Consider the following 25,491-nt stretch of genomic DNA (forward strand, 5'->3'; position numbering starts at 1 on the left):
GGCCGCGCGTGTTCTTTTTCACCGGCTGCCATTAAGCCCGTTGTACGATGATGAGGATCGGGGCCAAAAGACTCGCCAAAGGAGGCATTTATAATTTACACCGCTCGTTATGGCGACCAGTATCGCCGCGGTGCTTCGGCGTCGGGTTTTTGCCGCGTTGTCCTCGGATCCTCCTGCTTGCCCGTCCTCTTACATAATATCAATTTCTCGATTGACGTTCGAGCACAATTATCCGTACGTTCGCGGTTGGAGCGATTTTAGCGGCGATCTACGGTCAGTGCTATTTTTGTTCGTTGATAGGCAAATTTATGTAACGGAAGAATTCCTGGCGGCGGATAGATACATCGGTTGCTGTTTTCAAGAGATAAAATCGGGACGGTCGGTTCGCTCGAAAACGGGCTGGCTAGTGATTTTTATCTTCGACCGAGGGCGCGCGACGCTGGCTCACTTGCGCTCATGGTTACCACCTTATTTTTTATATAAACAAAATTGTAACATTGCCATCTTATTTTTTATATAAACAAAATTGTAACATTTTTAAATGATTTTTACTTGGACATAGTTTGTAACGATGGGTTGAAAATCGCCGGGGAGTTCATAAATTCGTTTTACGTTGATCTTCGTTCGTGTTCCATCAACGGTGTCCAGCGTCGACAGAAATTTGATCGCAGTAATCTCGCGGAAGTTGCACTCTCTCTCTCTCTCAGTATTGTTACGCTTTCGAATTTATTTGCTGAAGAGGCGGTTACTCGCAGCTCTCGTTCACCGGGACGGCGTTAACTGAAATCGTAACATAAATCTCGCTTTTTTCGTGCGCGCGCACGCGCGCGGATCGTCGCTGCCAGCGCGAAGCGGTGTTTGCGCGCAGGCTTTAATGCCCATAGTAAGTTACGTTAGCAAGACAGAACGTGACTTTATTCCGCCACGTTCGTGGCCCCCGTCCGCGCTCTTAACCCTTTCGTTCCGAATAATACTTTTAGCCTCGTTATTCCTATCCCATTTAACATCATTAACATTCGAAAATACAAACCCACGTATTCGACAACTAAAATCCGACCATTTAAATAAATAAATTGTCAATGCTTTTTTTTTTTTTTTTTGAGCGTTTTAGGTCACATGCACCTTGTTGGTTATTAATGACCACAATTGGGTTACCTAGTGGAACTGATCATATTTAGAGCAATTGGTATACTTTAATGTCTTTTAATGATTCTTGATAAATTAAATATTTCACAACGAACGAATGTATTTCCGCCCAAATTTTGACCAGCATTTTTACGAGCACGAGTCCACGAGTTGTGTTTCGGTTTTTTCCCCGACTGCCTTGCAAATGACTCTGCTGACCGACGATTGGTTTGTCATTGCAGAAGCTGAACATGGCTACGCTTCGACGATGCCGATACCCGATGATATGCGGACGGTCACAAAAAGGCCAAAGACGAAAAAATCCCAGGGCAGCAGGTGCGTATCTACATTACAACCTCATCAGTATTTCTATTTTTTTTTTTTTGCCTTATATTTAATTTACGCTTTTTTCTCCTTCCTGTGTTCTTTTTTTAAGAATGTTTTTAGGAAACAAAATGAAAATTAATAATATTAGTAATTTTCAAGAACTTCAGGTTATAAATTCTTCCATGTTCGACATGTTCCTCAATTGTAAAGAATAAACGACCAGGTTTTATACTGTATATAACATTATCTTTCCGCGAGATTTGAAAATGTGTAGAAGCAAAAAAGTTGTCGGTGACATCACAGGAGGCACAAGGCTTCCGATTGGCAGAGTGACATTGGTGATGCTGCATTTTGCTAAAACTTCAGGCCTTTGTGACGTCAGCAGAACTTTTTTACTCGCCGGTGTACGTGGTGTGTATAGCGTGGAGAAAGACTCGTTGAAAAATTTCGGCTTATTTCTGTACAAGGTATCGCCTTGTTTTCGCTCGTACCACGAGTTTTGCCGCGCCTTCTATATATAGACTTATGTAAATTTTATTTGGTCAGCAAGAGAATACACCGTTTCGGTTCTGGCTGCGGACCCTCTTCGGGAATATTTATTTTTAATCTGTGATACAGAACAGTGTTACCTCATGATCCGTGCTGCGTTGATTTAAATAAAAGTTCGCGCGTATAGATATATTATTTATACAGGGTATTCAACCACATCTCTACAAAATTTTTATGAGAGATTCTGGGTGGCAAAATAAGACGAAAATCAAGAATACCAATTTGTTGATCGAGGCTTCGTTAAAAAGTTATTAACGTTTAAAGTTGGAGAATCGCTAACAGCGGTTCGCAGATTACTTTAAACGTTAATAACTTTTTAACGAAGCCTCGATCAACAAATTGGTATTCTTGATTTTCGTCTTATTTTGGTCTCTAGAATCTCTCATTAAAATTTTCCCCAGGGACGACTGAAAATAAATGTTCTTGAACGGAATTCATGCAATTTAGACTTTCAGTGAAAGTGCACCTCTCTAGAATAATTAAATGACTGTCTATTCAAACGAAGCAACTAGTAAACTAGAAACTAAAGAAACCACTCGTTTCGATAAATTGTTTTTTATTCCGTAAAGTGAACGCCTGTAAGGTCAGTTCAACGACCCATCAAGGTCATTCAAGGTCAAAAAGAACAAATCGAAGCGCAGGTTCCGTCGTCGTTCCTTGACGCTTAACTTGTTAACATGCATATGGTTCTATCATTCTCCACAATGGACGTTCATAATTTCGACGTTCAACTGGTTGACGAGAGATATCTTCGAAGTCATTCCGTTACATGTTCGCGACCTTGCTGCTCGGGCTTGCCTCGAAACCTGTTGTCATTCTCTAGAATAGAAGGTGTACCGTGTACGTTTAAAAAATTGACGTTGACCTTGGAACGCCATTGGCGTTCGTGCCGACCAATACTTGGCGCGAACTTTCAATTTTCTCCACGCGTTGAATTTTTTCGTCGAACAATTAATCTAACACAATTATGTAATATTAGTAATATTTTTTTTATCGAACATTGACTTCACACATTGCATTAGAAATTCGAAATCAATTAAAAATAGTAAACAAGCAATACTAAATTTTTTTTGCAAGAATATTGTCAAGTGTCGTTATTCACGCGTATTAAAACAGAACAGATTAGATTACGATTGATAATCGCGGTAGGAAACCTACAGGTGTATTTTGAATGTTGATAAAAAATTTTTTAATAAACACGTGCCCTGAAGTCATTTGTTTTCAAGATACTAGCCACTTTAAGTTTCAACTTAAATTATGCGTGAGTCTTCGATTTCTATTCGTGCAGTTAACTTGACTCTTTGAATACAAGCAGTGTCTATAGGCGTTCGGTCGATCGGTCGACCAGTGCGAGAAACGCCTATAGGCGTTCGATGTCCATTTACGCTCAACGCGTGAAAAAGCTTTCCGCACGCGGTGAACGTAGCTTCGAGGTCGACCATAATCAGAGGTTTAAAATCGATGAGACATATTTAAGGACTGCAACAACGTGTGCAAAACGCCTACAATGTTACGAGAAAGTCACCGGGGAGTGTTTAATGCGCGAAATAATAAATGATACCGCGTATCGACGCGTGCATGCTTCTACAGCGATGGAGGCCATTTACTGCAGTACAGAGTTAGTCACATTTTTATCCAAATAACAGATCAATTAAAATCAGCAGTAATTTTGGTTACCGTTATTTTAAAAAAATAAAAAATAAAATATTTTCTGCACAAATGGTTTCGATCGAATAAGCAGATTATCTTTAGGTGTGTAAATTTAATGTCAACGAATGCATGGATGCCTGCAAAATTTATATTTGTTAGCGTTTCAAAAATAACATTTTAACCAGAAAATAGTCGAAGGAAATCGAGGAACATGTTAACGAAACGATCACACTCGATATGGAAATTCTGCATTGAATTATTCCGTTGGATGATCCAACACCGCATTTACGTAAAATTCTGCTCGATGAAACGTTTTACTCCTTCGCGTTTAAAAGTTACCTCGCGACTTTAAACGTCCCTTTTTTCTTCCTCGCTGCAGCGAGTAAACGATTTCACCGTTTCGAAGTCTAACAAGAACGTTCTTTCCATTGCAGGACTACTCATAACGAGCTAGAGAAAAATAGGTGAGTACTTTTATTTATCTTATTAACTTAATCCTATTCAGTTCTGCCATTTTGTTTCGTTTGTACAGAGTGTCGCGTACGCCGGCTGAATGTCGAGAAATAATTCTGCACACTTTCACGTTACGCGTTAGCACATTTACCGCCACGGCAGCTTTGCTCGACAAATTTCAACGTTCGTTAGCTCATTTATTCCAAAGACGCGTAGATTTGACGCGACGGTCACCGGTGACCACCGCGATCCAATATTCGAACAGTGAAATTTCGATACGTGAATATTTAAATAATGATTAATAATCGAAGTTAATTTGTGTTGTTGAAATGGTCCGATATAGGCAGATATTCGTTTCGCTGAATAATCTTGGAAAAGTAACGCCATTAATAATTCGCGTTTCTCGCGTCGTTGTTCGCATCAACGAACTACTTGAAACCCCCGTTTAATGGAGGCGACGAGACCGGTACACGAGGTTCGCAGTATTTTTTTGTTTGACAAATGACCGTCCCTCGTTGGGCACCGCGTGTTAAATTGGAAGCAATTTACGGTTATCTCGCGTCGTTGTTCGCAGTGTATAAAGGACTCGGGCCGTTAATTAACATGCGTGATACGTGTGATTAGACGCGACCCTTCTATACACCGGGTCAGGAAAGTTCGAAATGGAGCGGAACAATGCCCGACGAGACGCTCGGTGGAACAGGTTTCCAAGGGTGCCTGTACTAACCCCGATTGTCGACGTGATTTATAAGTCGCGACCCACGCCGTTCGCACTCCTAAAGTGTATGAAAGAGAAACGGTTCACTAGATCCCACCCGCTGCAGAGTTCTGCGGAATTACAATCGAATTATACGAGGAATTATAATTACAAAATAATCGAATTACGTCTCTATCCAATTGCAATTACAAAAAGAATCTAATTAAATTGTAGAAAGTAATTATTTAAACACAAGTAGCTTAACAAAAAATGCATTAGAAAACGGTGAAGGAAAATAGAAAATTTTTCTATATGAATATATTTGACACAAACTTTGTTACATTTATGTTATGAACGACGGTAGAAATCGATGTATGTGAAACATAGAAAGCATATGGTCCCGTCGAGGAAAACTGTGCAGTTGTATCCGGCAGGTGCATCGGTGCATTCTCTGAAAAAATAGACTTTACCAAACTCCGCAACATTTCCTACCACCAGTTCCGTTTATTTTCGTTCAAAGAGAACATTCTCTTCCAGAAAAAGGGGGTACGGCGTAAAATTTTTTAGAACCGCTGGGTTCAACAAGGGAGGCATTAACAATTATCGTAACACGTTGTTCGAACGTTCGAGGAAACCCCAAGAGCCCCAAGTGGCTCGGATCTTACTTTTCCTCGAATTAGAAGCAGCTAGACCAACACGCGCGTTTACACGAGCAACACGGGAGCAAAGGAAAATAAACATTGGCTATTCACTGTTAGCCGTTCGACAAAGAAACAGGACAGAATAATTAAAATAATATAATATTTTCGTTCCATAAGGGGGCTCTGGATTATTTTGAGAAATCCTCTAAAAATTTGTATATCAATTTCTCCGGATTCGTGTAATTTTTTTAGTTGACGTAAAAATATAAGAGCATAAATGGAACCGTATCTCGTGGTGGCGTCACTTCGCTCGTATTTGCCTTCTAAAGTTTCTGGATGTCGCTATGGTCTCCAGCGTCGGTTCGGAAGAGCCCTGTTTGTTCTGGCGAAATCGCGTATATACGTAACAGTGGCCGTCAAAGTGTTAAGAGACGGGCGGCCATCGGTGCTCAAGAATTCTCGGTAGCGCTCGAATCTCGGGCGACGCGGGGCGGTTTGTGTGTGCCTTTCGGTCCGGCGTAGCGTGCGCCGCAGCATCGATTGGGATCAAAGGGAACATCTGATCCTGCAGTCCCGCGGATACGTTCTCTGCTTTCCGCTCGCGCGGCGACGGGCGTTCGTTATCGGCGGGCACAGACGCGAATTCACGTTTCATTTGCGAATTTATTTTTACACGCGCGGGGGCTACGGCTGTAAAAGCTGTGTGCACGCTAGGCACTCTCTCTCTCTCTCTCTCTCTCTCTCTCTCTCTCTTTCTCTCTCTTTCGTTGCGAACGATCCAAAGGTTAGCGATGCGTGTTTCGTCGCTAACGGATTCGTGGGCTCTCGTGGGCGTGGGTGAGGGCGAAGGGCGGGCGGGCGCGGGGGAGCATAAAAACTGGCGAGGGAGCGGAAATGTGCATAAACGTAAAAAAAACCCCGGCGGGCTTTGTTACTCGCTTGTACATTCTTTTTTTCCTTTCGTGTCGCCGCACGCCAGGAACAGCCAGAGAACGAGAACTTCGGGCACGGTAGAGCACACAGAGACAGAGCGGGATAGTCGCGAGTGGGATGGGGCGCCGGGAGAGCGAGCAAGCGAGAACGTGTGTGTGTGTGTGTGTGGCGCGCTGTGGGGAAGGGAGCCTATCGATTTTTTTGTCCCCAAGCGACGAAACTACGACGGGTTAGAGGATGGGGCATGGGGGGGATCCGGGGGGATGGGGAAGGTGGATGCGTGGCACAGAAACGGGGCAATGTAAAAGCCCACCGCCGACCAACCGCCCCGTTACACCACGTAGTTAGGTTACATAACGCAACGCAGCCACGAGACGTTTCGTGAAGTCCGTGGCACACGAGGCGGTTCGCGCGCCCGACGGTTTCGCTATTTTTGAACCGCGGCGCGAAATACGGTTTTCCCTCGGCGCGGAGTCGATCGGACACGGTTTCGTCAGCGTTTGGCCGCCGCGAACTTCGGGACAATATTATTTAGGACGGTCGCGGGAAAGCCATTTTTACGGTTACGAGAAGATAATACATTTAGGATAGCCCAAAGGAGACAAAATTCAAGACAACAAAAACAAATCGTTTAATTAATTTTTATAGCTTGATCTTTTTGAAACCCCGGTCTGGACTAAAGTTTTGACTATTTTTGGTTATAGAGTCGTGGAACGAGTCGTTCTAGTGGAATTGTCGGTAGAAAAGAAGCGAGTGGTTCGCACGGTGTAAGGTCTGAAAATTGCTCCGGGGTTGCATCGGTCACTGTTATCTTTGCTTTCGGGACGTTTAATGATACTCGTCGTGCAGGTCACGTTCGGATACGGGTTCCGTAGATTGCCAGCGAGCTGCTGGTCACGTAAAGATAAAGCGATATAATAGCTTGTAATAAAAAATATCGTATTATTCTTTGACCTTTCGCTTATAAAATGTGTATTTTCGAAAGGTGAAACGGCTTAGTAAACATACGAGAAAAAATAAAACTCTTGGAATCGTAAAAATTGACATTTCTCTACGGTATTGTTCCTAATATTGTACACAATTTTTAAAAATATACTGTGGTTCTTTTAAGTGTTCCCACGTCTCAAATCCAAGTAATTCTAGCACTCTATGGAATTTACCAATAAAATAGTCGGAATATTCAAGAAAACCGATCCGCCTCAATAGCTGAATACCTCTCCAATAGCTCGATACCTTTTGATCGTTTCGTTCTGGTGTCGTTATCATCTCCATTTTCCATGCAAAATAAACCATCGTTGGTTGCCACTCATCCCACGTCGTATTGGCTGTGAATCGACAGAGATCGTTCGAACCCGTGTTACGTTTCTAAAAAGAGTCACCAACTTGGTAATTGTTTTATTAAAGCAGCAGAAAATATTATTTGATCGAAGTAGTTGTCCCATTAGCGAAAAAGGTTGTGCACCACTGGGTTCGAGGCGTTCGGTATCGGCTAATGTGCGTGCACGGTAATTTCAAATCGGAATAGTATGTCATTCGAAAATACGACAGAAGGCTTTTTTGAGGGTGCATATGTAAAATGACCGGTCCGTTCGCGGTTCACGCACGGTCTCAGGGCCAGAGGAGCACGGACGGATAATGACGGGAATTTTAATTAATTGCCGTAATAACGAAGCAACGGCACAACACCGCACGGCGGACAGTGAATTTGCATTTGTTTTCGCCAACAGATCGCGACGGTTCTCGGGTTGCATCGTGCTGGCGCGCGCTCGCGCTAGCGGAAGCCGGTACCGGGAACTGGAACGGAATGGAAATTTTTCGACGTTGCGATTCTCAACGATAAACAATTGGTCTCACGATACTTTTTGTTTTCGCCGGACAGCGAAATGTTCGCGCTGAAACGAACCGTTGGTCCTCTAATTTCAGTTGTTTCGAACTGTTTGGAAAGCGACGATATATAAAAATAAAATCATTCTGCTCGAAGTAGGTGGATTGAAACGGTGATAAAATGTATGAGAGGTAGAAAGCTGAAAACTTGATGAAAGATGGGAAATTAACTTGTGTAATAACAGCGATATATATAAAGCAAATAGCATGTATGGTGGGTATTATCCAACGGTTCAAGGGGGTTCCTTTTAGAGTTCAACGGGCGGGTCTTCGGGTAATCGATCGAAGCGCCACCACGCTTCATTTTACCCGATTCACCCGGCCGCCATCGTCCTTTTACCCGAACCGCCAGCCGGCTACGTCATTCTACTCGTCCGACCATAATTCACGTAGAATACAAGTTACAATAATGAATAGTAAGTAATTTCTACCTAATTCCTTCCATTCGGGTCATTTTCAGTAAAAAAACAAGTCTAAAATTAAAGAACACAATTATATATGTAAACCGAGAACTAGTGTGACTTGTTACGTCAAAAGTCCCTTCCTGTGGAAACGTTTCGTGCTCTCTTGATAAGAAATAATCGCACGATATCTGCATATTAACGAAATAACGCGGATGAAACTCTTTGTCGGCCACGAGTCGAGTGAAATTTAAGGTTTATTTTCTCGTCTCCGGTGTCACAATGTCTTGTTTTCTTTTGAGGTTATGTTTCAAATACTTAAAATAATCGAAAGACGTAATTATAATTACACAGTTGTAAACGTTTCGTTATATTTCGTTTGATACCTCGTTTTCCGATTTTATCATTTTCACTATTCGTGAATGACTCTCATTGTGGTGCTTCTGTTGTCGTCGGCGACATTTCGGTCGAAGAGGATTCCCCCGGTGATTTACGATCGCGCCGCAATTTGCCGGAGTTGCTAGCCGGTAAGATCGGCAATCGGGCGGATTTACATCGGCCTGCAGATGTTAATTTCCCAACTGTTGCTATTTACGACGACGGTAAAACCATTTGGGCGGGTGAACGAAACACGCGCTGCCGGCGGATTCCGAGACAATGAAATTTTAACGGGCGCGCCGATGCTCGTCTGCTCCGCAAATTAATCCACCGGAATAGTCTGGACCCGCGTAAAACATGGTTCGATTTCCACGTCGTCTGGAAAGTACGATGCTCGAATAAGAACACCTGTTCTAACCCGAATCTGGCCCGGGGCGTTTTTAATATCGTTTAGCGTTTTTCAATAATAAGTTATATTATTTAAACAATATAACTTTTGAACTATCAGGCCCAGGGAATAAGTATAGTAAAATTCCAGTTATCCCAAGATTAACACAAGAGAAAGTGAGACAGAAAATAAAATTATAAAAACATTTCTGGCCACACATTATATTTTTGGTAAAGTGTTTTTTTTCTTGAAAGTGCGTAGGAATTTGGGGGTATGTGTATTCACAAAAAATGATTGTAATTGTCCCCCGTAACCAAAAATAATTTTTTTAGATTGATTCCAAACTTTTCAATTTCGTCGAAAAATTTGGCCTCCTACTCGAATTTTTTTCTCGAAACTGGGTAGGTTTTCGGGGGTATGTCTCTTCACCAAAAATTATTGTAATTGACCCCCGCAACCGCATATAATTTTTCTAGATCGATTGGAAATTTTTTAATTTCAAACGGGTGCCGAATAATTCGAACTCTACTGTAGCTTAACATTTTTTTGTAGAGATTAAAAAACTTGCAATCTTTAGATGGATAAAATTGATTCCATTTGAAAATCGTTCCGACCCACATATGGGTCAACGGACAGTCAACGGGTTTACGAACTTCAACCCCAATTAGTCCGTTAAATCGAGGTTTTGCTGCACTATTATTATCGCGTATCCCGTGTAAACGTTTGTGGAACGGTCGTCTAGCACTCGGTTCGCGAGATTCCATTGTCGAATTTCATGCGAATTCGCGTAAATTCCGCGCGGTGCTATCCGAACGGAAGAACGCGAACCCCGGGCGTCAGAGACGAGACGCGTGTTTACGCGGAACTGCGAATCGAACCTGGTAATAGAGCAACGTGTAAATGAACGATCGCTATGCCCCGGCAAACAAGCATTGTTCGTCACTCGTCGTAACGAGGATCCTTCTGTGTCCGCAGACTAATAAGCCCGCATTAGGTGTCGGTTAGCTACAATTACGAACGTTGGTGACTGTTTATCGTTATGCAACGGCCGTGTCGTCGCGGCAGGTGGACATTAAAGTTTATTAACAGCCGTGCGCCTATTATTCCTCTCGAAGCGTGGTCAGTGCTGTGATTCGAGGGTCGCGCTCGATCGTCGCCCACCGTTTTATTCGAAACCAGTTGTAGGTCACTCGGCCGATGAATTACGACTCGAAAAAGACATTCACTACTAAAAAACTCCTACGTTTATACGCTGTAAAGTCCAAGTGGGATTTGACAAAAAAATTAAAGAAAGATCCGAAAATCTATAATACCCCCTATAACTCTAACTATTTCCGTTTAATTCCGAAAATTGTCAATGCTACGCACACCTTAAACGTTACAAATTTTGTCAATGAAAATGTCTCGATGGAAATTGTTTGGCACGGTTCAGATACATTTTCACGTTCGCGAATTGTTTTCTAAGTCACGTTTCGTACAATTTCGACGCCGTCGAACGAAATTCCCGTGCGGTCTGAAATCCTGCGCGGCCAAGAAACTTTCTCCGCTCGGATCCGATCGGTTTCCTGGCTCGGAGGGCCGGGCGCGATCCACGTCCACGTGGAAGCGTCGATTAATAAATCACCGCGTTCCCGTGGAAAGTTCTGTCGTGGATTTATTTTAGACGCGGGGCGTGCAACGCGCCAGATTTAGGACAAGGTGTCATTGGCCTCGGCGTTCGCATGTTCGCCCGGCGCGTATCGCATGCTTACGCACCTGCGCCGGCCCACTTTTGCGGCGTCCTCGGAATACGGGCGAAATCAATCGCGCGCGCGGTAGGTAAACGTTGTCCAACGACCACGTTCCCAGAATCGCCGACAATGAACGAAATCGGATCCCTCGGAATCGTCAGAGCTACGCTACAGTCAACGTTAGGCGTTCCAGGAATCCAAATCCCAGGCTCGAGTCGTGTTCGAACTTTTTAACGTTGGATTTACGGATGTTGTATATACAGGGTGGTTGGCCACCTCTGGGAAAAATTTTAATGGGAAATTCTAATTCGAGTAGGTGGACAAATTTTCGGTGAAATTGTAAAGTTTCGAATCATTCTAAAAAAATTATTTTCGGTTGCGGGGGTCAATTACAATCTTTTTTAGTCATTAGAGATACCCTCGAAATCCTACCCACTTTCAAGAAAAAAATTCGAGAAGGTATGAAACTTTTCAACAAAATTAAAAGATTTCGAATCGTTCTAAAAAAATTATTTTCAGTTATGGGGGTCAATTACAATCATTTTTGGTGAATACCCATACCCCCGAAATCCTACCCACTTTCGAGAAAAAAATTGTATAGAATTCTGATAAGAAGTTTTTTCATGTAACTCATAAATTTCGAATCAAATTGGCTCACAATCATAAAAATAGGTATACCACATTCGATAATGCAAAACGAAGGGGTCTGCGGGTTAGGTTAAATTTCTAAAAATTAAAACAAATGTACAAAATGATAATTTCTAATTTATCCATTAGTTAATTTACACTAAGAACAATAATTAATTGTACAGTGAAATAATAATGTGTACAGAAAAAGCTGTCGGTTGCAGCGTGCAAAAACAATTTTCAAAAATACAACGAAACGATACCAAACATTCGTTATCGCAGTTTCGTAAACACAGAGCGTAAAATAAAACTGCGGTTCTGAAACGTGATTTTATTGTCGTAAGACTTTTCGAGATACCGCCCACGTTAGATAAGGTTAGATAAACACATCGGTAGAATAACAGCTGTAATCGTATTTCGAATTTCGAACGCTCGAGATTGCTCGCGGAAAATAAGTATTTAAATTGCTGCCCTCTGGTTTCGACGCTCGAACGTCGTCGAAGGAGACGCCGGGGTGGGCGAGAAAGCTCAAAGACAGAAAAAATGGCCGTGCCAGCGAAAATTAAGCCACCGGCGGGCTCGTGGGGAGGCACCAGACGATTCCTGACCAATTTGAAATGCATTGAATTTTAAAGTGTCCCCCTTTGTGCCGTTCCCGCGCGTTAGAGGCCAACTTCCGGTTAGGCTGCGCGCCAGTGCCCGGCGCTGTCGCGACATAATTTTTTGACGACGCACGCACGGAAATATTTCGAATTATTCGCGTCGAGTTAACCAAAAAACAGAAGAAAATATAAACAAAGTCTTCGATGTTTCGATTCTAGGAAAATTTTAAAAATAATGAAAATTGATTCCCTTTTTCGGAGAAATAATATCCAAGCGTACAGTCCTATTTTTCCAAACGCTCGTTTCGGTAAAACTTCGACTCGATGTTTCGCAGGCTGTGAAGTTTTATTAGACGGCGCACTTAAGCAGGTTAGAAAAACGATAATTTCTTGTAACACGGGCTGACGCTAATTGCACTTAAACTATCATATTTATTGAACTACCAGCGTATTATTATACCGTTATCATAATTATGGAACTCGGAAAATTGGTAATGTACTGTGGTTGGTTTAGTACCCTGAGTCACACGATACGTATTTATACTAATTTGTAGATTGAATTTGATATTACCTAGCATAATAAGTGTTTTTTAATGGCGTTATAGAGAGGGTTACGGTACTTTGTATAATTTTCTAAAAATTGTTTGGCCATCTATAATTTTGGTTACGCCTGTTGGAGATACGGATCTATCAGTCTGCAAAATTCCATTAAAATCCCCACTTGTGACGAGTCTCTGGCCCCATCAACGATGCCTAAATACTCGTTCTTACCGCGACACGAAGAGTTTAAAACGCAAACGTCGTAACTAATTCGTCGCCATCGTGGCCGTCGTATTTCCACGCTGAATATTCATTTAGCAATTTTCACTGGTCGTAATATAAACGGGGCGCTGCAGTGCACGGCGGCTATCGCGTGTGGCCAATAATTAATTTAACATCGGACCGACCGCGCAAATAACATCGATCGTTTATTCTTGGACGTATATACTACATAGTTGGAACATCGGTGCATTTACACTGCTTCATCAACGCGTTTCACGTAAGTACATGCATTTATCAGATTTAAAAGATGTATGCACTTACGTATGCCCGTTGCAAACCGGTGCATTTCCACGCTAATGCATACGCGGCGAACAACTGTATCTGCGCCCGCGAATCTAAATTTATTGGCTGCTTGCGTTCTTTTTTTTACGTAACGTTCTCTTTGTTTGCGCAAAGGGTGCTCCGTAACGCGCGACAGACGATGGTAATTTCGTACGTTTAATCGTACATTAATCTGCACAATTTGTTTGGGAGCAACGGTTGCAATAGTCTCATTAATTACGTACATTGAATAAAAAAAAAAAAAATAAATTAATTTTATTAGCGAAGTTCCTTAAAAAACTCGGGACGCTTGAATAAGTAAAAGAACGTTTTATCTGGACGTTCTCGTAATTGGAAGTTAATGGGTTTAAAGTACCAACAAAGAACAAAGAGTGAAAGCGAATTCGGCATCGTGGCTCATCGTTGACCCACGCAGACGCATTAAATCGTAGATAAGACGGAACAAAAAAAAAGAGAATTCATCGTTCACGAGCGAAGATAAGCAAGCGTTGTCACGTGAGAAGATAAGTATTATCTGGGAGCGTATATAATTATTTTCGCATTTGTCGAGGAAGTTCCGTAAAAATAACATCTCCCCTGGTCCGAAGACCGTGGACGTTTAATTTTAATCTCGATCGGAACGCGAAAAATAATATTTTCAGTAAATAAGATAACAATTATCGCGTAGATTGCTTGGGACGAAGTGCCATACGTTCGATGTCACTGTTGATGAATCTGAAATGCGGTCGAAAGAGAATAAAAAAAAAAATTTTTATTTTCGTCGTATTTTATCGCGGATACACAAATGCAAGTACACGTCATTCTGTTAAAAGTCCATCGAAAACGTATACACGTCAGTTGATAAACTAGTGAAAGCTTCGAATTTCCACCGAGTCTGGTTAATCATTTTCGATGCACATGCGTTTCTTTATCTAACGTTCTCATATTTTACCGCGTATCTTATCTTTCTATTGTCACCCACGTGACGATCACGTTGTTGTCGATCCTCCGGGTTCAATAATTCTTTCGAAAACAAATAACGCGTTCGGTCATCGCTGCTTCGCTTGACCACGCCCTTCCCCCACTATTCGATCTTTAATTTATCTTAAAATTTTCTAATACATCGAATGGTAAAATGGTTCTCGAAATGTTAGTTACTTTTATCGTCATCGTGAAAACTGCACGACGTGGCAGTTACACAAGTTCGATAAAAGCGTTCTCGCATGCAACTGCAAAAGTGCCCTCTTGCTACGTGTACTTTCGTACCGTAATCGTCTTGCCACGTAACCGCGCCAAAATTGCGCCGCGTTGAGTAATACAACAACGCGTGACGATTTTGCATAAATTCTGTACCGGTTTGGCCGTCGTCGGTGCAAAACGATTTACCAAATCGACCCACGGTGGGGGGGGGTGAGGTGAAACGCGAGAAACGAAAAAGTATAGTCAGGAAAAATACAGTCCGAACGTTGAAATATTTATCGAGCTCGACTCGACATAGAATCGCGAAGGGTTAAGCAGCCAACGACCTTTGTTCTTCTGCCTCGTCTAGTTGAACGTAGCGCAGTTGCACGAATTTCGTTCGAATATTTGCCAAGCGTCCGAATAGGTCTGATCCCTGCTCGAGAATGCGTCGCTGGTCGTCCGAGAATGTCTGATTCGAAGGACGAACGTACGTAAACGCGGCCAGACACTTCGCGGTTGGTATATATCATTTACAAACGGCGTTGCATCGCAATGCGGGCCGAGAACCTTCGTGCGCCGCGAGAATCCAAAGCAGCGAAGAAAAGGACGGACCGTGGGTGGGGGGGGACTGGCGAAGTACACACGTTGAAGCACGAAGAAACACGAGGAGAAAGGGAAAGAGCCGCCTGAGGTCGCCACGGGCGAAGTGTGCGCGGAGACGAGATACGGAACGAAAGTTCCCCTTTCACGTAACGGTGTTTTCCTTACGATCTTCAAATTACAATTCGCGCGAATCCGTCTTAGCTCTGTTCGTTGTGCAAGCAGTCCAGCATTCATCCAGCCCACCGAGTGTTTCTTGGTCGCGAAATAGATCCCTCGATACTGTTGGCCGAACGTAAACAAATCTCTGACGTCCGCCGTGGACGTTCGAGTGGTCAACGATGTATTGTGTTCCATCGTCCGCTCTGGCTAAGATTCTCCGTAAAAGATAGTCAAGCTGTATTCAAACGATTTTTTAAACAGAGAAGGTTTCACCCATGACTATTAAAATATCTTAACCAACTGTGTGAAATGGTATTTTGTAACCTGCACGCCATCTGGTGCTTTCGAGGTTAGTCGTTTTTCGCTTACGAAGTATGCTGTCGCGTGCCATGAGTAATCGCGTGAATAAACCTTGTTTAACCACCATCACCGTGTTTCTCATTCGAGTCGAGTAAACTAGAATAGAGGAATATGTGGAAAATTGCAAAATAGTAAAGCCCGAGGCAGCTGAAATTCGATTCCAGCCTACCGTGTACCGTTGAAATAATTATGAAGGGTACTGTACCGAGTATGAAATAAATATGTATATACATGTATATCAAGTATCGGAATAACTGAGCCAGCTGAGGGCGAGAGTGATCGCTGAGGGGGAATGGGGCGGGGCGAGATCGGACGGAGTAGAAGGAAACCGCAGTCAGGACGAAAGAAAGGGACGGAAGGAAGACGGGTGGCGCGCATGCGTGCGGTACATCCTTCGCGAAATGCACGGGGCAGGATGCAGCCCGGCTTCAGGGTCAAGGACGATTCGATGGAACGTGCAACCCCCGCCGCCTTCGGGCCAGGCAGCGTTCGCGACTAGAAGATCCTTGAACGCGCAGAAACGATGATCCACGCACTTTGACCCCTAAACAACCGGGGGAATCGCGCACGCGGTGTGCATTGCCGCAAACGATGCTCTCGCGAATCCCTCGAACGAAACAAGACGTCCATTTAGAGTACACGGGTACGCGTACAATGGCGACCATAGGTATACTTGCAAGCATAAATAAATTTTCATTGTGATTTTTTATTTGATAGATATTTATTTAAGATACGTATGTTTGCACGAACAGAATATTATCAATTTTTTATCGTATTTATTTGAAGTTTTGGAAACAAGTCGATCGTCTTTGTATGAATCACTGTGCATTATCTCGGAACAATGAGACTAACATTGCGACAGCTGCAGTTGCGTTCTTTTATCGCGGTACGCAGCAACCGCTATTGTTTTGCAAATAATCTCTCGTCGGTGCGATAGCGAGGAAAGATTAGGGAAGGAAACGAACGGCACCATTGTTACTGGGAAAGTTCAACAGTTACGTTTATATATGTATATGTTATTCTCGTTATTTATTATATACATATATTTTTGTACAATTTATCCGTTCGAAGAAAAGCGCAAAGTTTCCATCGGTGATTCATTGTGTTTTCATTTTTGGTTCCACGAGCGTCGAATTTATTTTTGAATCTCGACGCGGGCGAGTATGCTTGGAATCAAAATGTTTTTCTTTTTTTTACGCGCGATTACGTAACGCGATAAAAAGTGTAAACCCTACAAATTATTATTTTTTTCATTGTAATTTTCATTTTTTCGACATTAGATGATGGTGGGGGGTCTTTTTCAAAATTTGGAAATTTTATTTATATTTTGCACGGTGGAATGAAAGTAGAATTGCATTGAAAATGACGATTCTCATGTAAAAAAATTATACATGTTAATAACGTATAAATTACGCGGTTTATTTACTAATCCATTCGGGTGGATTTATCGATGTTGCGCGCTCACTGTGCATAAATTATCGAAAAATTCGCGAATCGAAACGTGCACGATCAGTCAACGAAAAACTGTCGATAAAAAATATTGTCGAATAAATTTATTTAACGTTCGAACAAGAGTTATTGCAAGTGTGCAACAAGACGTGCAAGGCGGTGAAGTTACGAGGAACGGACTGTATATGCAAACCGTAGCAGCGTCGATGAACTGATGAATAAACTATGTCCACCGGCATTAAAACGGATTCTGTTGCGTTAACCAGAAAGTTGTTTCGTAACAAATAAAATATGCAGCGGTTGTCGTGGGTACGCTTACACGCGTGACGTATTTTAATTTGCAAGCTTTGTGCATTTCTAAAGAACGTTATCAGCGACGTCGAAACTATATTTCCGGGATATTTCAACCTTGCTCGGTTGCACGCTGTCAGTAAAAACTTATTTTTAAGCGTTTTCGTTCGTGGTGGTTTCGCAAAGCGGAAAATTCAAATAATTTCTCCAAGTTATTTCTATAAATAGAAACACGTACACGTACATCTTCGAGCTATTTTCATTCCCACTGACGCAACAGGGAGTGTTGTAATTTTTATTATTTTTTATTAAAAGTGATAAAAATCACTTGCATAATAGAACACAATAATTATTATATATACTAAAGATTATTTTGTCCAGCGTTTGGTTAGGGAGGGGGGGATGGTTGTTGCATCGAAATTTATACGGTGGAACGATTAGGCTATAAATTACAATTTCCTGTGCCGCGGCCGTGGGACGAATTGGTGACTGTAACTGCACTTCGAAGGGTCGTGAACGATGCCTCCTACGCCGTCGAATTCTAATTTGTTTCTATCGGGTGACGCGGGCCCGCCGCAGAACTGTCTTTTTTTTTCTCTTTTTTTTTTCATGGGCTGGAACCGTTCCAGAAACCATACCAACTCTCCGGCCCGGAATCTGCAACCTGTAGATACGAATAACCGTGCAGCAACCGGTGCTCTCTCAGCCTTCTTTTATGTATCCGTGAATTATTTGCAATCGTTGGCTTCGCCGGATCCAGCGTCGCGATTCACCGTCGAGTGCATTGCCTTTTGCTTACAGGGCGACGACTTTACGAATGCACTTGAACCAGTTGCTCCTGCTGTGTTGCGCGATGGTCGATGTTCATTCAGACGAAACTCGTACCCGTTCGTCGACATAACAAATTTTCTGTCGTCCAAGTTCACGTTTCGTCCCTCGACCCTCTGACCCCGATCTTCACACTGTGCAATTCTTTTTAAATTTCTGCGATCGATCGTAAAACTGAGAATCGTTTTCTATGTGAAAATATAAGCAAAAAATTTGAAATAATGTTTTTTGAATTCGAGTTGAATTCGAATATCTGTGGAGTACGTGTACGTCGTATAACAAAATTTTATTCAATATTATTATTCTAAAAATGTGAGAAAACTTTTGCACGATGTCATTGAATCGATTCTGTACACCCTGTATAACACGATTTATACCATCTCCGATTCTCTAAACCGGAATCGCTGTTGCTTTCGTTTCTCGAGCGTGTGATACCCGCGATAATAATATTCTTACTCATGTGCGTCGGTGACATACGAGTACTTTATAGATATTGATCTTCGATACGATGAGAAAAACACTCGACCGGTCGGTGTGTTCGCGTACATGAATCCTGACCTGCGTAAACTCGGCTGTACGTAAGGCGCGAGTGGGAAAAATAATGCCAGTCGAGCAGGTCTTTTCTGTGTGTGAGATATAGCGTACGACGCGCGGCGGAACAGCACAGCGCAGCACTATAGAGTGGAAAACAATGACGAGGAAAAGGAATTCAATGCTGGCGGAGCAGAATCGAAGACGGTTTTCGTATTTCTAAACCGTACATATACGATCAGATAATATCGTCGTTCTATGTAAGAAAAAAAATTAAAAACATTTCGTTGTCGATAACATTTAATTCACTTTCGTAATCCTCCGTTTCGTCCTCGAGAACCTTGTAAAATGACTGCTGACTTACAACAATATTTTCACCGACGTATCAATTGCTAAAAATGGCTTCCCAACGTCAGCAATGACTGGCGTTCTGAGAACCTCGGAAATTGCAGTCATTGCACCACAAAACAGGCAATCGTTTCATTGCAACGTTTCGTCGAAAGAAAATACTCCGGGTTTGAAATAACTTTAATCGTTTAGGCTTCAATTTTTTTTTTAGTATACCGTACAAGTTGTATATCTTTGAAAATGTTCTTGGTGGTGTGTTAATAGCTGTATATCTCGATCTCGTTGAAATCACATCTGGGATAAATCAAATCCATACAATTCGCGTCAAAGAAAAGATCATCGAACGATATAATTTGTATATTCGAACTTATATAGATGGACCTTTGAGCGGTTAATTCGCGCGATGACGCGTCGCGTGGACTTGTGGGACACCCTGTGCACGCAAGACTGTGAACAGAAGGAACGGGTGGAAGGGAACGAAAGAGAAGGAGCAAGGGATTCGCATATCTAGCGTGCAACGAAAGCGCAGGCATTAGGGACGTTGGACCCTTCGAGTCTCCCTTGCTCGCAGCTCACCATTGCCACTTTGAATCTCGTTCACCTTGAGCTCCGGTGGGCAGCGGTTCTCATTCGCGATCCCACTCCCCCATTCGACTGCGTGAACAGAAACGTGCAAAATTTCTAGAAATATATTGCGATGGATAAGTAGTGATTAAACAAAACTCTTATTCTGATTGAACTAACCACTAGCGACATCTGAACATCGTGTACAATGCATATATCACACCGTGGGTCGTCGACGTCCCACGCGGCGCACAGTGTGACGAGTAATGGAGAAAAGTAGAAATTTAAAATTCATAGCTTAAAATACTGATAGAGAAACGCAAATTAAGCAGATGAGTATTAGAATTATATTCCTGGTTTTATCATTCCTCGTAGAGTAGATGTTCTATGCACATTCCAAAGGTATTTTAAAAAATTGTAATGGTAATTTAATTATAATGGCTCAAGCTCTTGTATGAATTTTCCATTTCTAGGCGATGCCTCGAATCAAGCTAGAGGTCAGTGCAATCGGTCATCCTCCCTATTCGAACAATATTTTGCCCATCTCTGAACCGAGATTAGGTTTTTCAGAGGCGGCCAGATAATATCGAGAGGAGCGCTTAAGCGTGGGCCGTTACGCAATACACGGTAGCCTAGATCACGCACGTTGCCAAGCGGCGTATGCAAACACCCGAGTCGAGAGACTCGTCGTCTCGTTGTCTCCGCCGCCGTGCCCCCTCCCCCTCCTACCTTCTCTCTCTCGCGCCGCCGGAACGTTAGCCGGCCTATCGACGCAGAAGGAAAAAATTCCTCGAGCGCGTACGTCGCGTGGACGTTCGACGACGGCGAATTTCGTTCCTACGACGGAACGAGCACCGGGACGATTATTGGTTTCTCCGTGCGCGCGACGGAAACCGATATCCTTAATTCTCACAGCGAAAGAGGAAGAGAAAAAATGTCGAAGGTGGCGAAGAAATCGGAGAGGAAGAAAAATGGTAATTAAAACGAGAGCGCACGGCAGGCCTCGGTTCGAGTATCGGCTTTCGGCCGGTTTGAAAACGACACCAACATTCCCTTCTTCGCCCCTCTCTGTCGGTCGTTGCCGTTCTCTTCGTCGTGCTCGCGCGCGCGTCCCCGCAGTCCCCCGCCGTCATCCTTTTTCGTGCACGGCGAACACGTGCCGGACTTTTAAATTCGCTGCCAGGCTACGGGCGGACGACGGGGTTTCTATCGTGGTTTTTGCAGTTATCCGCGGGAGGAAACGACCACGGGATATCCTATCGGAGTTCGTTCTCTGGCGTGTTTTCCAGATGCTTCTCGATTCTGATGCGAAGCCAGCAGGTGCGCCCGGAGAAATAACTTACCAAGAGGATCGTCCCGCGGGTAATACGAGTTTTGTTTTACGGTCCCGGAATACGATGCACGACGTTATTAATAATTGCTCTCGCCAAGAAATTCTAAACAGTTGTTTGTGTATTCTTTACTGATTAATCTGTCTATTTATTTATATACGCTCGTATGGGAAATAAGAGGGAAACAATTATTTGGTTCTGGTTTGAAAAATACGAGGTGTGTGTTCATGGCGTAAAAACTAATGTAATTATTTAGTTTTTGTTATTGATATTATTAATATTTCGGAAATGTCATATCTTCCGAACGAGGAGTTTGGGGAACATAACCTCCGCGCTTCTGATTACGTTTCTCTCGAAAGACTGTTAATCGACTTTCGTTTAATCGGTGATTGACCAATCAGCGTGCAATCAGAAGTCGCTAAATTCAACGCACCGGTGCGACACGTGGCCGTAACGCCACGGCTGGCGTGAAACTTTGCCGTCACGACTTTTAACTACCAAATGAAGAACGACACGACAGAGGAGAACGTTCCGTTTCGAATTAGCCTCAACGATCGAAGTTTCGGCCGCGAGTTTCGTACGAGGGCGTCGGTGTGGGACGGTTCACGTGATTGCGAACTAGACTGGTTCCGTGGAGAAACATCGTTCTTCGCGTGCTTCCGCAATAATTCGATTATGTAATCCGAATGGGGGATCGGTTGAGGTAGCCCGATGCAGAAACAGGAGACTGAGGGGGGGGGGGGGCGAGAGGACGAGGAACTCTGGAAAAGTTGCATGGCCAGGTGGGTGGGGTGGGAGGGTGAGGGTCCTTCGACACCAGTGTTTCTCAACTTTTTTTCCCGTTTCGTGGCCTCAACTGGCTTTTGGCCTAGTGAGAGAATCACAGCTGGACAATTTTCTTAGCAGCCTCCAGGATTCAGAATCTCTGTTCTATCACGGTTGTTTTTCAATCACGTAGCAATTGGGTAAAGTGCCCCGCGCCTCCCGTTTCTTCGTCGAAGACGCGTAGCAAAACGCGCAGGTGAGCCGATTATGGTGATCGTGCTTTCGTCGACGCCGCGACGGGAGGAAAAAGGACGTCGAACACGGGACCAATAATGGCGACGTTAATGGCGCACCATTGCTTCTTCTTGATTTTCCTTCGAACTGGAATTCCTATAAAATATTTTCCTTTTTTATTACTTTATTTTTTTTTTTTGTTGAGTCGTCTTTCCGATTCGAGAAGCGGGCAGGCTGGCTAGGGAGACGCTGGTGGTTGGCTGGCTGCTTCGTCGTGGCACGTTGCCATTTGTGCTACATTACGAGTGAATTTAATTTTAAATACCTCGCCGCCTCGCGCCACAGATCGCGCGAAATCGACGAGAATTCCGCGTCCAATCGTGCGCGAAACGGCCCTCGATCGTTCGGGGCGACACCGGCCGATCTGGGAACTATTTTCAGGGGATTTTTACTCTGATCTGTAAGGGAGAACCGTACAGTGATGGAGACAAATTTCGAAAAAATTTCTTTTCACGATAAAACTGATTTCGAGACCGTCTATGTTTCGACTATTTCAAAGAAGATATATATATATTTAATTTAGTATAGTTGACCATAATACTACTAAAAATATACCACCAACGATAGTATAGTTGCAGTGTAATTAATTGTAGTCTGGAATGAAATTTGATGATCCTTGTTTGTGGAATTTTTTAAACGATCGGTTCAACTGTACTCTGTGATCGACGCGATCAACGATAACGCAGTTTTGCAACATGAACACGTCACTGGGTGGCATCATCGAAAGAGAAAGTATCACCGATAACCATGTATTAACATTCAAGGTCAGATTGAAATTGTATACCGAGGATGATTTTTCGATATCGTTGATATCTTATCTCGGCTCTAATAAAAATTGTGTAACAATGCGAGGTACTTACTTCATCGTATTACTTGCGCGTAATAAAATTCCAATTAGATACCGCGAACAATAACTGAAAATACTCTGTACCTACGATTGCATTTACGAAAGTCAGTAATCAGTCTATACAGATCACACTATATAGCACATAGTGACTTTTTTTAGAAAAAAAATATTGGTGACCTTGAAATCACCTTGACACAGTTCCTGCAAAAGAAGCAAATTAATAGGAAAAATGGATCCTACGAAACTGTCCCGAACCTTGTCGAGTAACATTTTTCGATACCAGCAATATTTTTGAAAACATGCCCCACCCTGAAGAAATTCTTGACCCAAGATTGAAATGGGTTTCAATGTTTCCGTGATGGCGACGCGATTCACGAGGACGTCCGTATACCTCGTACCTGTTGGACATGGCAAAAAGCGGGTGAAGAGTGCTACGGGCAGCGATAGAGCTAGCGACAAAGAGAGACAGCGATACACGTAGCAAGAGAGAGTGTACCAAACAAGAGAAACAGCAGGGAACACGGGAGGAGCGCGCATTTTCAACGCTGACTGGTTTCCCGTAATTTTCGGAGAGCCCCGGGAGTTATATGGACGGTTTCGACGGTGATTGGAGATCGGTTTGTGGGCTACCAGGGGCGACAGAGATGAGAGAAGGGTACGGCACTGCGGGGAGGGTGAGCATGGGGCGAAATAGGAGGATAACAACGCCACGTTAATTATGCGTTAACAGCCTCCAATTAGAGACCGCATCGAGCATGCCTCCTCCTCCTCCTCACCACCTCCCTTTCCCCTCCACGTTCCTCGTTCTCTGCTCTACCCCTTCTCGTTCTGTGCTCGTTTCATTCTATTTCATGCTCACTGGCACTAACCTTTGTAGCAGGTTCATGCAATGCTCGAATCGCATGCGTTCCTGTGTTAGGCGGTCGTCGAGTGGCCGATCGATACGCCCGGCACCGGGTTTTTGAAAAGCACTTCGCCGAGCGTGCGGGGTTCCCGGTTGAACGGGACGATCCATTGTACGGGGATAAATAAAGAAAAATGAAAAACACAAAGGAAACGGGGAATAAAATTTTTCGATACGGCGCTTCGTTTTCGCGGAAACGGCGCTCGAAAATCGCGCGGCGCGCGTGCCTCTCGGCCGCCGTTCCTTGTTTCTACTTGTTGAAACGCGACTCGACGCGGGGCTCGCGGCAAACTTTAATGCACCTTCGATTCTATACGAAAATTAGCATCGAAAATGTAGAATGAACTTTCTTTGTACGAGGTTTCGTTTTCGAGAAAATTCGTTTCGAATATTTATGGTGCACGCGGTGCGATTCGTTCGAGCTCGACTGAGGCGTCTGACTCATCCCTATTTCTCTTTTCATTATAACTTGCACTGACTCTTTCAATTCGATGTTTTAACGCTATTTCGATCAACGATGTGAATTATTTATAACTAGACTAGATAGGGAAATTTAAATTAAAAAAAAGTATAAGAAATAGTTCAAGTAAGATACGAATTATTATATGTAGGAGTGGAAACAACCTTCAACAAAGCTCCCATTTCATTAATTCCATTGATAAAAATATGAATTTGCATAAAGATCCGTAGTCTATTTATAACAGAATGTTATCGAGGAAAAATGCAAATTTGATTAAATACAAATAGAACTAGCTAGTAATATTTAGACACGTTCTCTGAGGCCAGCCATCCGGTCGACGGTGCCCCGCGAGTTTTCAAAACCGATTATCCCGAAAACGAACACCGATATAAAAAAATGTTATTTCACGTTTTCGATGTATTTTTACAGAACGAATCGTCGTGCCCGCGATCGCGCCACACGGGCGTAGCCGTTCCTCTGTAGACACGTACACAGTGGAGCGTGTTACGCGATGAGACCCGCGTTTCGTTTGCACGCGGTTCGAAATCGCAAGGAGCCAGACCGAGATCGTAGATATCGGTGTTTTACGAGACGCGCGAGTCAGCCACGGCTTACGATTACGACTTACGGGTTTGCAAACTCCCCGGCATGTCGCAACGCGCGATAGTTTCTCGATGCTTGTTTGGTTCTCTGCACGCCTGTGTGTGTGTGTGTGTTTGTGTGGCTTCTGTGTGTTTCGTCCGAACCGGAGCGTTTCGGGGGAAGCTGTTTGGCAGGTTTTGGAACTCGCCGGAAAATTATTGCACATCGTGAATTTAATTGGAGGAGTTGTTCGAAAAGTTTTATGAGAGTATAAAACGACACGTAGCGTTTGTTACCGTTTCCTAGACGGACAGAGACGGATCAGATTGTATTTATAAAAGCGTCGTTCGGTGATATATTCGCCACACTTGTTTCATCGAAACCGTTAGTTTCTCGTTCGTTTATCGAGAAATAAATTTTCAGTTCTCTGTTCGAATTTTTATAAATATTTATACTTACGCGTTCGATCGAATACCGGTGTAATATTTTTTTTGACGTCGTGAATATTTGTTTGAAATGACTTTT

The 25,491-nt window shown here is 43.2% G+C and overlaps 1 protein-coding gene across 3 annotated transcripts in view; it reads left to right on the forward strand.

The window, feature by feature from the left end:
* The window catches only part of LOC122405272 (max dimerization protein 1-like), a 185,590-nt gene that overhangs the window by 6,763 nt on the left and 153,336 nt on the right, over positions 1-25,491 (forward strand). For all 3 annotated transcript variants that reach the window (XM_043409875.1, XM_043409876.1, XM_043409877.1), the window contains exons 3-4: positions 1,368-1,461; positions 4,086-4,115. In XM_043409875.1, the coding sequence (XP_043265810.1) occupies positions 1,368-1,461; positions 4,086-4,115 (124 nt within the window). The remainder of the gene's footprint in view (positions 1-1,367; positions 1,462-4,085; positions 4,116-25,491) is intronic.

Source organism: Colletes gigas, unplaced genomic scaffold (assembly GCF_013123115.1).
Source record: "Colletes gigas isolate AHSC1104 unplaced genomic scaffold, ASM1312311v1 Colletes_gigas_Sc00004, whole genome shotgun sequence".
NCBI lineage: Eukaryota > Metazoa > Arthropoda > Insecta > Hymenoptera > Colletidae > Colletes > Colletes gigas.